This window comes from Onychostoma macrolepis, chromosome 21, assembly GCF_012432095.1.
Source record: "Onychostoma macrolepis isolate SWU-2019 chromosome 21, ASM1243209v1, whole genome shotgun sequence".
Classification (NCBI taxonomy): domain Eukaryota; kingdom Metazoa; phylum Chordata; class Actinopteri; order Cypriniformes; family Cyprinidae; genus Onychostoma; species Onychostoma macrolepis.
In genome coordinates, this window is record NC_081175.1 from 13722548 (window position 1) to 13738583 (window position 16036).

Genomic DNA, 16036 nt, shown 5'->3' on the forward strand with positions numbered 1-16036 from the left:
TTCCTCGTAAAATAGTTGAAAACTAACATTCAACCATTTCAAAATAGATTTTATTGAAAAAAAAAAACCCCAACGACTTAAAATATCGTTTTTACCTGGCACTAGAGTCTCTCCGGGCCTGAAGGCGGCGCTCTATTGTTTAGTGCTTCAAGCGTTCCATGTGACGTCACGTAGGGTTTTTAAAGATTAGTTTTTCCATAGGACTCAGTAAACCATGGATAGTTTGGGGCTCTTACGGGTGCAGTTGCCTATAACAGTGTTATTGTCATGTATGTTTACATTCTCCTCCGGCAGTGAAATGAATTTTGTAACGTGCGGGTCGGTGGTGAAGCTGCTCAATGTGAAACACAACGTCAGATTACACTCTCATGATGTCCGCTATGGATCTGGTGAGTCGTAAAGTCTGCTCGCCTCATCTGTATGGCACTGATATAAACGTTTGATGTGTTATAAAATATGTGACCCAGGACCACAAAGCCAGTCATAAGTAGCACGGGTATATTTGTAAGCAGTAGCCAAGAATACATTGTGTGGGTCAAAGTTATTGATTTTTCCTTTATGCCAAAAATCATTAGGATGTTAAGTATGTTCCATGAAGATATTTAGTAAGTTTCCTACTGTAAATATATAAAAACTTAATTTTTGATTAGTAATATGCATTGCTAAGAACTTTCGAGGCGATTTTCTCAATATTTAGATTTTTTTATTTTTTCAAAATTGAGATTTCTACATCATCTGAAAGCTGAATAAATAAGCTTTCCATTGATGTATGGTTTGTTAGGATCGGACAATATTTGGCCGAGATACAACTATTTGAAAATCTGGAATCTGAGGGTGCAAAACAAAAAATACTGAGAAAATCACCTTTAAAGTTGTCCAAATGAAGTTCTTAGCAATGCATATTACTGATCACACATTAAGTTTTGATATGTTTACGCTAGGAAATTCACTATACAGGTGCTGGTCATATAATTAGAATATCATCAAAAAGTTGATTTATTTATTCAAAAAGTGAAACTTGTATATTATATTCATTCATTACACACAGACTGATATATTTCAAATGTTTATTTCTTTTAATTTTGATGATTAGAGCTTACAGCTCATGAAAGTCAAAAATCAGTATCTCAAAATATTAGAATATTACTTAAGACCAATACAAAGAAAGGATTTTTAGAAATCTTGGCCAACTGAAAAGTATGAAAATGAAAAGTATGAGCATGTACAGCACTCCGGCGTGGCATGGAGTCGATCAGTCTGTGGCACTGCTCAGGTGTTATGAGAGCCCAGGTTGCTCTGATAGTGGCCTTCAGCTCTTCTGCATTGTTGGGTCTGGTGTCTCTCATCTTCCTCTTGACAATACCATTATCACATTTATAAGGTCAGGCGAGTTTGCTGGCCAATCAAGAACAGTAACACTATGGTCATTGAACCAGCTTTTGGTACCTTTGGCAGTGTGGGCAGGTGCCAAGTCCTGCTGGAAAATGAAATCAGCATCTCCATAAAGCTTGTCAACAGAAGGAAGCATGAAGTGCTCTAATATTTCCTGGTAGATGGCTGCGTTGACTGTGGACATCAGAAAACACAGTGAACCAACACCAGCAGATGACATGGCAGCCCAAATCATCACTGACTGTGGAAACTTCACACTGGACTTCAAGCAACATGGATTCTGTGCCTCTCCACTCTATATAATATATCAGTCTGTGTGTAATGAATGAATATAATATACAAGTTTCACTTTTTGAATGGAATTAGTGAAATAAATCAACTTTTTGATGATATTCTAATTATATGACCAGCACCTGTATATCTTCATGGAACATGATCTTTACTTAATATCCTAGTGATTTTTAACATAAAATAAAAATTGATAATTTTGACCCATACAATGTATTTTTGGCTATTGCTGCAAATATACCCCAGCGACTTAAGACTGGTTTTGTGGTCCAGGGTCACATATAGTAGTCAACATTTGAAGTGGATCAAAACTTTGCATCAAAGTTGTCCTAAAACCTAAACCAAAATGCGTTCTTGTCTTAGGACAACTTTCTTGATCCACTTCAAATGTTGACTACTATATGTAATGTTGAGTTTCTGCTACTGATTCCTATGGAGAAAAATCACTTCCTGCCCTCTGGCTGCATTTCACGCGTCATCAGTGACGTCATGTGCAAACAACCTATTGCAGGGCTGGATAATAATTCGATATTAATATGTATCGCAATATATATTTTTTCAATAACGGTGATATGATTTTTAAACACATTTCCGATATTTCGATATACATTACTAGTGTTTCCCATACATTGATTTATTTGTGGCGTTTGACTTTGTTGAATAAATATGAGCACTGCACGTTTAAAAATCAAAACGTGGCGCGGGTGATTTATATGAATGTATCTCTGAAGGAAACCGACTGTCTTCAGAATAGTTTTGATGGCATTTTAATTTTATCTGATAAAGTAGCGTTCATGAGTGGAGCTGGGGGGAATGATAGAAATTAATACTTTTATTTACCAAGGATGCTTCAAATTGATAAAAAAGTGATGATAAAGACATTTATAATGTTACAAAAGATTTCTATTTAAGATAGATGCTGTTCTTCTGAACTTTCTATTCATCAAAGAAACCTGAAAAAAATTCTACTCCGCTGTTTTCAACATAAGAATAAATGTTGAAGGATCATGTGACTGGAGTAATGATGCTAAAATTCAGCTTTTAAAATATTTTCAAATAGAAAACTGTTATTTTAAATGGTAATAATATTTCAAAATGTTACTGTTTTTGCTGTATTTTTGATCAAATAAATGCAGGCTTGGTGAGCAGAAGAGAATTCTTTAAAACACAAAAATCTTACTGTTCAAAACCTTTTGACTGGTAGTGTATGTTAGTTTGAAGTTAAAGATATTAATATTAATGAGGTGAGTCTGAGATGTTTATTTGACAGTGATTTCACATTTCTTGTTTGTATGAAGGCTAAATACAAATAAAAGGTGAACATTAATTTATTTGTGCTGTTTTTTCCCCCCGTAAAATATATAGTTTAATAGGAGGAGTTCATAGACTTGGCAAATTCATTTTTTTGTAAGTTTGTAGGTACAGACATCTGTTGTGGGCATTTTTTTTTTTTTTTTATGAGGCTTTTTTTAATAGTGTTCATATCGATATTGGAATTATATCGTATCGACGGAAATTAAGAAATATATCGTGATATAAATTTTGGCCATATCGTCCAGCCCTATTTTATTGTTACTTTTGATCAATTTAATGCACTTTTGCTGAATAAAAGTATTGATTTTCTTCCTAATAATACAAAAAAAGAAACCGTAATTTTTTCAGGAATCTTGAATAGAACGTTTGAAATAACAGCATTTATTTGAAACATAAATATTTGTAACTATTAATGTCTTTATTGTAATTTAATGCATCCTTGCTGAATAAAAGTATAGATTTATTTAGAAGCAGCAGCATGATCTGTTAATGATAATTCCAGGTAGTGGTCAGCAGTCGGTGACCGGTGTGACCACGGTGGAGGACAGTAACAGTTACTGGAGTGTGCGGGGCACCAATGATGCTGCATGTCATCGAGGGACTCCGATACAGTGTGGACAGAACATCAGATTGACCCATGTGAACACGGGCCGCAATCTACACAGCCACTACTTCACTTCTCCTCTTTCTTCAAATCAGGTTTTAATATGTCATCCTTTTTTAAAAACACACTGTAATGTATAGGTACTGTATATAGAATTTGATGTTGCAAGAGTCCATGGGATTTTACTCAAAGACTCTCCCTTTTAGGAGGTCAGTGCCTTTGGTGAGAACGGTGAGGGTGACCATCTGGACGAGTGGACCGTTCTGTGTGCAGGCACTGTTTGGCAGCGGGATGAGTCCGTTCGGTTCCGCCACACGGCCACCGAGGCTCTGCTGTCTGTGACGGGAGAACAGTACGGCAGACCCATTCACGGCCAGAGAGAAGTGCACGCCATGATGGTCAGCAGCTCACACAGCTACTGGAAAACAATGGAGGGCGTCTTCATGAAACCCAGTGAGACTGGATCCAAGGATTTCAGTCTGTTACACACTGAGTTTTAGAGAAATGCTTGATACAAGCTGAATCTGCTGGACTCTTTACAGTTCTATTGTTTTTTCTTTACCAGAAGAGGAGCCTTGAGCTGTTATGAAAAAGGGTTTTATAATCAAATTGTGCCTCTTGCTTATTTTTTTAAACACTTTTATATTGCACAGCATACGCTACTGTTCAAAGGTTTGCGGTCAGTAAGGATTATTAAGGTTTCGACAACAAATATGAAAAATAGCTGTTTGTTTATGTTTATTAAGCACTATATAAGCATATTAGAATGATTTTTGAAAGATGTGCGTTACTGAAAATTCAGCTTTGCCATCACAGGATTAAATTATTTCAAAATATATTAAAATAGTTATTTTAAATTATAGTAATATTTCACAATATTGATGCATTTACTGCAATTTGATAAATTAATGCAGCCTTTGTGAGCATTCCTTCAAAACCTTAAAGATATCTTACTGACTTTAACTGTTGAAAAGTAGTGTATAATAAGACAAACAGAAATTTAAATTTAAAAATTGAAAGAGAATTCTTTGTTTAAACATACATTTAGATTTTTGGAATGCAGAAAGAAGCAATTAATTCCACAATCTTACAGATTTCATAATTATAAGGCAAAAGTTTAACTAAGTTTTAACTTGCAGCACAATATACTCACCTGTAAGAATATTTAATGGCCATTAAAATAGGAAAATCATGGCCATCTTACAAGTAATATTAAATTAAAAAGAACAACAACAAATCCTTAAATAATAAAACTGGCCCACAACTGTCCTCAAAAAAAAAAAAAAAAAAAATTATAAAAGAAAAATAAAACCTGGGATATGATTTAAAACCACAAATATGAATTAATTGCATACCGAACAAGCTGGAATTCACTTGAATTGTTTGATGCTGACACTGCAGCATCAGTGCTACTTTATGTTGCAGCAGTATTAATATTAATCTCATTGAGAGACTTGCAGTTATGTGGTGCTATGTAATGATGTTTTAGGCTATTTTTCTAAAGGAAGCTGTGAGTTACTTATAACAAATGCTTCTATACAGCCATTATTATCATACTTGCACACCTGAATATTATACTAGTAACACTATGGCAAAGTCTTTTTCCCTAAGAAAAGCATTTATTTTTGTCTCTAAATGTATAATTGTAACTACATTAAGTGCCTTTTAAATATTCACACATGTACTATGATAGCATATACTGTAAAATTTGAAATGACCTGTAAACTTTTTTTATATTTACATGGTTGGGTTCACAGCTGTCTACCATTTGACTTGGTAATACAGTACATACACGGTACCAACTGAGAAGCATTAGTACAGATTTTGAAGAATTAAACAGCCTTTAGAATATTACCTCAGACAGACGGTTTGTGTAAATGTGTTATTTTGTAGATGCTTTAAATTAAAGAGATCAAGACTTGTTTATTCATTAACAGTGCTGTTTTTGTTTATGTTTTTTTTAATCAGAAAAACAATAGATTAAGTAATTTATTTGTCATTTGTACAGCTGGGTTCACCTAATGGCATGTAAACAGAATTTTAGTCTTATTTGTAGAAAATCCAATGCTTTCCCCCTACTGGCCCAGGCAACAATAATAACAAAATGAGTATTATATAAATTATTATCATCATTATATCAATAATTGGATGCAAAGACATTTATTGTCATGTTCAATAAATAACTTTCTTTTATTTCTTCATATTCTTTGTGTAATTATACGAGTAATGATACATTTTTTTTTTGTTTAGAAACCATATTGCTTTAATCTGTCAATCCACATCCTGCATGCAAATATGTATACTGTTTTGCATATTAATAATTCTTCTTTTGATATACTCCATAAAAATACATACATATAAAATTTTATTTGGCATGCTTCAAATTCAAATGAAGTTAGGATCTGGATTGAGAGTAAATTAAATCAAAAATTCCATCAACCTTTGCAAGATTAAAAAAAATAATAACAATAGAAAACAAAAATATTATTAATCAACAAAATATAAAATACAGTAGCAAATAAAACCTTTACCAATTTATATATCCAAAATGCCCATAAACTAGAGGGTAATTTTAGTAGAACGTAGAATCTAACAAGATGGCAACAAGCAAGGGGATACATAGAATAATGACTAAATGATGCAAGAGATTTCTAAACTTTAGTCCACTAATCTTTAGTGAGAAACGAGAGGAACAGTGAACAAATATTCTTATATTATTAAATAAAATAACAAGGTGCAACACTTTAAATTGATATATATGGAATTTACACAGAATTCCACTCCCGTTTCCAACTTCTTTTTGGTAAAGCTTACTTTGTTAACATTTCTTCTTTACTAGCTTTACTCCACAATGCTAAAAGTAAGTTTCCTTCGTTACCTACAATTTTTACATCACATCTTCAGAATAGGCCACTAGATGGGGCCAATGATTTGGAAATCTCCTCTTTCCAAAGCATAGACTGAGAGAATGATATGCACCAGTCCTCAATCAAGCCGTTCTGTGACATTCTGGAAAACTGACAGGAACTTTGTCCAGTAAACGGTTCCCAATAATCCGCTTTTCCTTTGCAGTGTATTTTGGCACAGAATGCTGGTACTGTTTCATATAATATTTGCTCACAGGAAGGAAACAATGGGAGTTCAGACATTTAGACTGATGCTCTCAGCAAATGCCAACAGACCTTGGAAAAGCACTGCATAAGTGTTCTGAACATGCAAACATGACACAGTCAAACAGACAATCCAAAGACGACTTTTGTGTGGCACTATATGCATAAATACACATGCAATATACAGGGGATTGTGACAAACGGCTGTAAGTATACACAATAATAAGGAACACAGGGAATAGGACTGATGTGCACACACATTATAAATATATAGACAAACAGGTAGACAAATACTTATATTACACACAGACTGTAACAGTAAACGAAAAAGTAGAGACCGACCAGTTTACTTCTGGTTGTTTCAGAGCAATTTGTGTTGCATTCACTGACTCTCTGAGCCTGAGAGTGAATAAAAACTCAAAATGGACCAAAAAGTCCAACTATGTAGCATAGACACTTCCGCAGAAGTTCAGTGTCATATATTTTAACCAGACAATATATGCAGACATTTAGAAGACCTTGATACTATATTTAAAATCAAAGAGAGTATTATACTCTCCTCTTTCTTCTGTAGATACACAAAATAAGAGATTGGGTAATGGCATGAATGCAACAGACTTCTAATTTTCATTTTAAAAATGATCCTGTTTACTCATAATGCACAAGGTGTACTGCAAAATGGAGATGTGTGGAATTGAATTCATCCCACTTGCTTTGAAGAATATGGAAAGCCACAATGCATTTGTAACTCAAATTATATAGCAAACAATAAAAAATCAGTCTGCTTCTGCTCATGCTGGGGAACAGTTTGGGGTCAATAAGATTTGTAATGTTTTTGAAAAAAGCCTCTTCTGCTCACCAAGGCTGCATTTATTTGATCCAAAATACAGTAAAAACAATGATATTGTGAAATATTATTACCATTTAAAATCAAGAACTTTCAGCAGACATTATTCCAGTCTTCAGTGTCTGTTTGTTCCCTCAATTTATTCAAATTTATTTCCCTTGCTCCCTCATTTTCGTTAAATCGTGGCCATGTAACCTTATTAATTTGTTCTCGTTTTTGAAATAATGGCCACATTGTATTAATTTATTCCCTCATCTGATTATCAAATCGAAGGAATAAATGAGTAAAACGTGCACTGATGTCACATGGACTATTTTAATGATGTCCTTACTAACTTTCTGGGCCTTGAACGTGTCAGTTGCGTTGCTGTCTATGCAGGGTCAGAAAGCTCTCGGATTTCATCCGAAGATGAATGAAGGTCTTATAGGTTTGAAATGACATGAGTAATTAATGACAGAATTTTCATATTTGGTGAACTATCCCGTTAATGCACCATTACTGAAAAAATTATTAATTTCTTTACCTCCTGTCCCCAAACTGTTAATGGTACTTTTTACAATTTTTTTTTTAAGTATGTGGAAAAAGTACACAGTATGCAATGATAAATGTTTTAGATAGTAATATTTTATGTTGGTGTCAATTAATTTTATCACATTGCATTTTTTTGAAAAATTTATGTTTTTTTCTCTCCTGAACTATAGTTGTTCTTAAATCATTTTAAAATTATTTTTCTCTCTCCCTATCTCTCAGTTATGCTAATGTAAATCACTTTATGCGATCATCATGTGCAGTATAAATAAACTTTCCTTGAAAAGTCCTTTTTCCTTTTTTCAACCCAATAAAATGCTAATCAAAGGAGGAGAAAAAATCACACTCAAAACATTAAGATGCATTATATCCTGCATATTATGGTAATATGTGATTTTCTTTGCATACTGCATGTACAGAGTAAGCTGCATACTGTAAAAGTAATATTATGGTAGTATGCTATTCCAAAAATACCCACAGTCCCTTCAATAACAACAATATCTTCAATAAATTCCATAAATAAGCTTCAACACCGCAATGCTGTGAACAAAACATACAGTGCATTTGAGATGAACATGCACACGCTCTTGATGCCAGAAATCCTGCAGCGGCTCCACTGGACAGGCTGCCAATCACTCCTCATCGTTCCCATCTGACATGACTTGGAGTGAGATAAAGTACAAAGTCTTTGTCTTTCAAAGACAGGAATGAGAAAAACACGCAGCGTGGAGGGACACGGGATGTTATTGCATTAAATGGTATCCAGTGAGGAGCCCTTGCATGTTCCTGTCAAGCTGATGATGGAGGACATCCCTCACTGCCGCTTATAAGTCTGTCACAATCACAATCGCCGAAATAAATATAAAACACAAAACTCTTTCTCTGGATTCACATCCTGTACTCGGTGGGCTCCCCACGCTCTTCCAACTAAAAGAAAGTGGAGTTTTTGATGCATGTTTCTTAAGAGAGGTCAGATCGAGCAGGGTTCACAGTGGGCGGGGCTACTCCATGCCATTCCGCAACATCTGATTGGCTGCGATGAGCATGACGCTGATGATGAAGGCCATTGCAAAAGCGCAGATGAGGCTCTTGCGGACACACGTCTGGCGATTCTTCTTTTTCGAATGCACTGATGGAGTAGAACAGAGCATTTGTGAAAGAGCATCAATGAGAAGAGATGACAGCACACAATGAGCATAAGCCATCCAAACAATGATCCAGCAGCGCGGCTGATCTCTGTGCATAATGAGGCTTTGAATATAAACAATAATGAAACAAAACTTGTGGCTCTGCTGAGCTGCCTCACTGGACTCGACACACTCATGATCGCACACACGAAGACAGAAATAAATATTCATGTGAAACTGTTTAAGGGCACAGTGTGGGCCAATAAAGCATATATTTTAAAACATTGTGACAGACTAATTGGATTTTGAGGTGTGAAATTGTTACATTTTATTCACCTTTTTCTCAGGCCTGCAGATTCAATTCCATTCGATTTGTGTTGTTATTCTGTGCTGCATATTGAGATTAAATATTGAACTGCTGAAACATAATTGCATACAAGCGTTTACGATAATTTCCCTGTTTCTGAATTCCATTCATTCCCTTTACTTTTGTTGGCTGATGAAAACAATCTGGTTCAATAAAGCGGGTGAAATTCAAGCGTAACCAATGCTGGGAGTAAAGAAAATATTACACTAGTTGCTTTTATTTTCAGATGCTTTTCATTCCAAAAAACCCATAATGCACCGAGAACACAGAACTCTCATCTCGTTAAATGCCCAGTTTCTGGGCAAACACATAGAGCCTAATAGACGGGCTCTAGATGTAAAAATCCATAAAGAAATGGATTTTTAATGACAACATATAAACCTTTCAAGACCTACTATGTGCACTGTGATCGTTAAGCGATGATATATGCTTTTGCAGAAGCCAAAAGTCAATGTGATTTTAGCTTCATTTAAAAAAGCAAGCTTTTCATTGGATGCACCAATCAGAGAAGTTGCTGTTACTAATTATTGACTACACTCTTTATTTATTTACTTGTAATTAAATATTTTGTAAATACATTTAAGTATATTTAATTTAATTTGTATATTTACAATAATTGTCTACAAGTTGATTATAAACATAATACATACTTCTGTAGAAGCCGAAAGTCAATGCAATTTCAGGTTTAAAAAAAAAAAGCAAAAAAAAAAAGCATCAATAAGATCCACCAATCAGAGAAGTCGCTGTCACTTCCATAAAGCATTGTGAATGACATACTGACTACATTCTTACTACTTATTCATCTATAATTAAATATGCAATCAAAATAAAATATAATCAATCAAGTTTAAATATATGCAATTCAATTTTTAAATATAATTATTGTTTTAATTTAATTCGTTTATTATATTGTATTTTTAATAAAAAGACTGCACCATGATACATGCTTCTGTAAAAGTCAAAAATCTGTAATTTTAGCATCATTTACAAAAAACATGCAGGAAAGCAAAAGATTTCAGCATTGAAAATGATGTTATTGGCTATACTCTTAATACTTAATTATATATAGTTATATACTTTGCAATAAAATGAAAAGATATCTATTTTCATATATTTAAATTTAAATGAAATATATGTGATATTATAATGAATTATTATTATAAATGACAATGAGTTGATAATTTTATATATCATAATTTTTTTATGGGAGGAGTACTTCATTCTCATTAAATGCATTAAGTACACAGTCTTGTACCTTGATTTAAATCCAAAAAAGTTAGTAAGTTTTAATTTAACTCAGAGCCAGTTGGTTTGATTCAAGGCTTAAAACTCTTTATTGAAGAATTTTTGAAAAATACTTCTTGGCTTCTGAAAAACTGTCCGTTCGCTGCTGCGCTCTGCTGATCATGTGAAATCTTTTCATTGGTATTCATACAGAACTCAGTTCTTGAGTTACTGTCAGAACTTCACCTCATCCGAGCTTCGCAAAGTTTTCAACAAACTGTTGCAGGATCCGTCAATTAACATGAAATTGTTCTCTTTGCTATTTACCTCCCTGAAATTCGGTCTGGCAGTTTCCTGAGTTCTCCTTCAAGCTCTCTTCCTCGGTGACGATAATATTCTCGATGTCCTTCATGGTGAGATGGTCTCTGAAGGCGTGGAACAGGACGTGTTTGAGCTCCTCCAGGGACATCTGTTGCATGTCAAACTGCGGGTGGAAACACAAGAGGCCTGTTGTTAAATCTCAGCACGGCTGGACTGTCAGTGCTTCTCTGTGCTCAGATCCTACAGTCATTTATTATGGCAGAATTTCCTCCAACAGAAAGTTAGTAAGAAAATAGGAAAATGACCAGATGAGCCAGTCACTACGTTAATCAAGGGTTTACTTGCTCAATCACACTCACTCTCGCTCAGGCAGTGGTGAACAATGAAAAAAGCTCAGCACACAAATTGCGAATCAACATCTTTACTGTTCTGCAACCAAAAACATCCTTAACAGAAACACACTCATCTGAGACTCTCCTCATTGAACTGCAATGTCTGTTGTGAAAGCTGAATAAAGAAGAAGGAGAGGAAGAAGAGGAGGTAAATTTGGGCTGGTTCAATAATTCAGAATCACTGAGAGAGAGAGACAGACTTGGACTTTTTCAATTTCCTGGCAAACTCTGTGTCAAGGGTCTTCTCAGAAGCCTTGAATGAGCTTTGGTGGTGGGGGTGTTATCCTGTCTTGGCAGAGTCAATAAATTATTGAACTGTATGAGAAAATATGTAGTACATTGCTGAGAGTGTCCTTCTCCCTGATTCCATCCACTCAAACACATTTATTCCAGACTCTTGAAATCTTTGCAAGTCGTTCTAAAGCGTTTTCATTGATGCTGTTCAAGCATGTGTAATGTGCATCATGTAAATGCAGCGATTTCATTACATATCTGCTTACGTTTTAACTCAACAAACCAAAAAAGCTGGTCAAAATGTATGCACGTTGCTAGTAAACTTTCATTTAATCAGGCTAACAAATAAAATGCAGGAAACTAAATAATGTAAAAGAGAAAGAAAGAAATATTACAAATAAATGAAACATTTCCTTTAAGAATGCAGTAGTTTAATTTAAACTTTCACTGAATTTCTAAATAACTATTCTTGCTGAAATAAATTGGAAATATATATTGATTTATTTAACCTATGCTTTAATAAAAATATAAATTAGAAAATAAATCTTAATAAAAAATAAAATTCATATTTCCTATAAGAATGCAGTTGCAATCGAATTACTACATAAATGTATATAATTACATTAATTTACAATTTACTGAATTTCAAAATGATCATTCTTGCTTAAATTAAATCGGAAATGTATATACAATAAAACTATTTTTTATTAAAAATAATAATAAATATTACAAAATAAATACTACAAAAATTAAATATTCCCTATATGAGAATGCAGTTTAGTCAAGTTACTACATAAATTTACACAATTATGATGTTTAACTGACAGTTTAATGAATTATTATACCATTCTTGCTTAAATTAAATCATAAATACAGTGCCTTATGAATACTTATGCAATGTACTTTCAGTTTTTAATTTTTAATACATTTATGAAGTTGTGACAATTCTGTTTTTGCTTTATGGTGAATGGAGTGTAAACTGATGTGGGAAAAATGTATTTAAAACAGTTATCATAAAGCAGCAACATAACAAAATATGGGGGGGAAAAAAGAAGGGGTATGAATACTTTTACAAGGCACTTTATATATATATCCAATAAATAAATATTTCTAATTTGAATAAAAATATGATTACAAATAAATATTGCAAATAATTATTTCCTATGAGACTGCAGTTCAATCAAATTACTACATAAATGTACACAATTACGATGTTTAATTTATAGTATAACAAATTATTATACCGTTCTTGATTAAATTGAAATATACATAAAATCCAATAAATATTTTCAATTTTAATAAAATATGCATAAAAACAAATATTAAAAATAATATAGTTTCCAACAGAACAGCAGTTGTAATCAAATTACCACATAAATGTACACATTTACGTTATTTAATTTTCAGTTAACCATTCTTACTTCAATGAAACAGGAGAATCTATAATATAATGAAATCAAATTATACTACACTATTATATATCTTTCATCAGAACACACAGCAACCTTTGAATGGACATTCAAGGGGATTTTCACCCTCAGATGGTGTGGTTATGGCATCTACTGGCAATAGTTAACTGGACCATTCTAACAACCAAACCTTGACCTCTTATAACAAACACACAATCCCTGTGCCCTGTAGAAGCTCCCGGGGATTCAGCGCCGATGCAGAACCAACGCTTATCTGATGTTATCACAGGGGGCTGTCAGACAATGTCACTTACACAAAGCCAAGCGTAAAGCCTCAATGAGACATTATCAGCTGGGATTGTCTCTTCTGAGGAGTGAGATGATGGCACTGAGCATGTATCTCTGTCGTTCAGCTCTTCACATCCAGACACTCTCATGGGATCCCTTCAACTCCGAATGCAATTCTTTTTCCATCACTGACTATTCTCTCACTCTGAAAGAAGACTGTTTGAAAGAGACCTATTGATGTCTTAGTTATGAACTCTGTAATATCATAGCATTTCTTATATCAGACTGTGTTTTCTCTCATTAGCTCAGAGTAAGCAGATAACCTAGATAAGCAGTGAACGCTCATGGAAACTCATCAGCTATCTGAAACACTACATTTCGATCTATAAAAATGGCCAAAAGGCCAAAAAATGATGATGCAGTAAAACAAGAAGAGATTGAATCCCTGTTGTGTTAACAAGGAGTGTTGATGTAGTACCTCGAGGCATCAGATCTAATGCTCTTGTTCTTCATATGACCAATAACTGCGTGGAATAAAGTGAGGCAATTTACCGCAAGTTGTTGCACAGGTGTTGAAGCTCTCTCTCTCAGGATAATTACACTAGTTAGAGTATGCTTGAAAACAAAAAGTCTGCTCTCTGAATTATGGTAACATAATGAAATGATTTGAAAAGTATATTGCAGGAGTCCACCACTATCCACCACACAGAAACATCCATGAGCTGTGACTAACAATATTGACTCAAATTTTACATGTAGTCTTCCTTTAAAAAAAATAAATAGCCACAAATAGTTTGAAATACATTGGAGTAAATATATCTAGAGACCCTAAGGATAAACTTAACTTTTTACTTATGTTAGAAAATCTGAAAAGCAATCTAAAATACTGGAGGATCCAACCACTTTCAATGATGGGGCGTGCGAATGCCATTAAGATGGTGATATTACCCAGATTCTTGTATCTTTTTCAGATTTTGCCAATTTATTTGCCCAAAAAGTTCTTCAAAACTTTAGGTTCTTTTGTACTGCCGTTCATTTAAAGCACATTTACACCTTGGTAAATATGATCAAAGAAGGCTGTGAAAATTAATCTGCATTGTTAATCCTTTTGATCTTTTATTTTAAAAATTCACAAAAATCTCACCTTTCATTGGATAATAAGAATTTAAAATGGGGGGAAATATCATTCTGAAATAAAAAAATTTCTCTAATACACATTGGCCACAATTAACGGCACCCTTTTATTCAATACTTTTTGAAAGCTACATTTGCCAGTTTAACAGCTATAAAATTTCTCCTATAATGTCTGATGAGGTTAGAGAACACCTGACGAGATCAGAGACCATTCCTTCATCCAGAATCACTCCAGACCCTTTAGATTCCCAGCTCCATGTTGGTGCTTCTTCTCTTCAGTTCACTCCACTCATTTTCTATAGGGTTCAGGTTAGAGGACTGGAATGGCCAGCAGAAGCTTGGTTTTGTGCTCAGTGTCCCATTTTTGTGTTGTTTTTGAGGTTTGTGTTTGGATTATTGCACGGTTGGAAGATCCAAACATGGCCCATTGTAAGATTTCTAACAGAGTCAGTCACTTATTGATTTTTTATCTGTTGGTATTTGATAGAATCCACATGATGCTGCTAAAAGATCATTTTTTAGTTTCATCTGACCATAGAAGCCAGTCCCATTTGAAGTTCCAGTCGTGTCTGATAACTGAATATGCTGGAGTTTGTTTTTGGATGAGCTAGGAGAATTTTTCTTGAAATCTTCCCAAACAACATGTGGTGATGTAGGGGCTGTTTGACAATTTATTTTTATGGTTTTCTGACCCCGAGACTCAACTATTTTGTGCAATTCTCCAGCTGTGGTCCTTGGAGAGTCTTTAGCCACTCAAACTCTCCTTCTCACCGTGCATTAGGACGATATAGACACACGTCCTCTTCCAAGCAGTTTCGTAAAATTTTATGTTGATTGGAAATTCTTAATTATTGCCCTGATGGTGGAAATGGGAATTTTCACTGCTCTAGCTCTTTTCTTAAAGCCACTTCACTAATTTGTGAAGATCAATTATCTTTTGCTGCACATCAGAAATATATTCTTTGGTTTTTCTCAATGTGATGAATGATTAAGGGAATTTGGGCTTTGTTTTCCCTTTATTTCTGTGAAACAGGAAGGCATGGCTGGATAATTTCATGTTCATAATCACCCTGGAGTGCTCAAAATTGTGAATATGAACGGGAATATACTTCAGAGTTATTTTAATCATAAGAATTTCTAGGGGTGCCAATAATTGTGTCCAATAATTGTGTATTTGAGAAAAAACATTTATTTCATAATGATATTTCCCCCCCATTTTAAATTCTTATTATCCAATGAAAGGTTAGATTTTTGTGAATTTTTTAAATAAAAGATCAAAAGGATTAACATTGCAGATTAATTTTCATAGCCTTCTTTGATCATATTTACCAAGGGTGCTGATATTTTTGGCCATGATTGTATATGCATATATATATATATATACAGTCATGGCCAAAAATATCAGCACCCTTGGTAATAATATATATATATATATATATATATATATATATTAAGAA

The 16036-nt window shown here is 33.9% G+C and overlaps 2 protein-coding genes across 6 annotated transcripts in view; one reads left to right on the forward strand and one right to left on the reverse strand.

Annotated features, from left to right (window-relative positions):
* Positions 1–145: 145 nt before the first annotated feature.
* sdf2 (stromal cell-derived factor 2) lies at positions 146–5486 on the forward strand. Its single transcript, XM_058758512.1, has 3 exons — positions 146–389; positions 3497–3693; positions 3805–5486. The coding sequence occupies exons 1-3, from the start codon at positions 215–217 to the stop codon at positions 4096–4098; spliced, it is 666 nt and encodes a 221-aa protein (XP_058614495.1). The 5' UTR covers positions 146–214; the 3' UTR covers positions 4099–5486.
* Positions 5487–5683: 197 nt separating this feature from the next.
* Positions 5684–16036, reverse strand: part of caln2 (calneuron 2) — a 79485-nt gene continuing 69132 nt past the window's right edge. For all 5 annotated transcript variants that reach the window (XM_058758508.1, XM_058758510.1, XM_058758509.1 and 2 more), the window contains 2 exons: positions 11129–11285; positions 5684–9212 (listed from right to left, as the gene is read on the reverse strand). In XM_058758508.1, the coding sequence (XP_058614491.1) occupies positions 9085–9212; positions 11129–11285 (285 nt within the window). In that variant the 3' untranslated portion in view covers positions 5684–9084. The remainder of the gene's footprint in view (positions 9213–11128; positions 11286–16036) is intronic.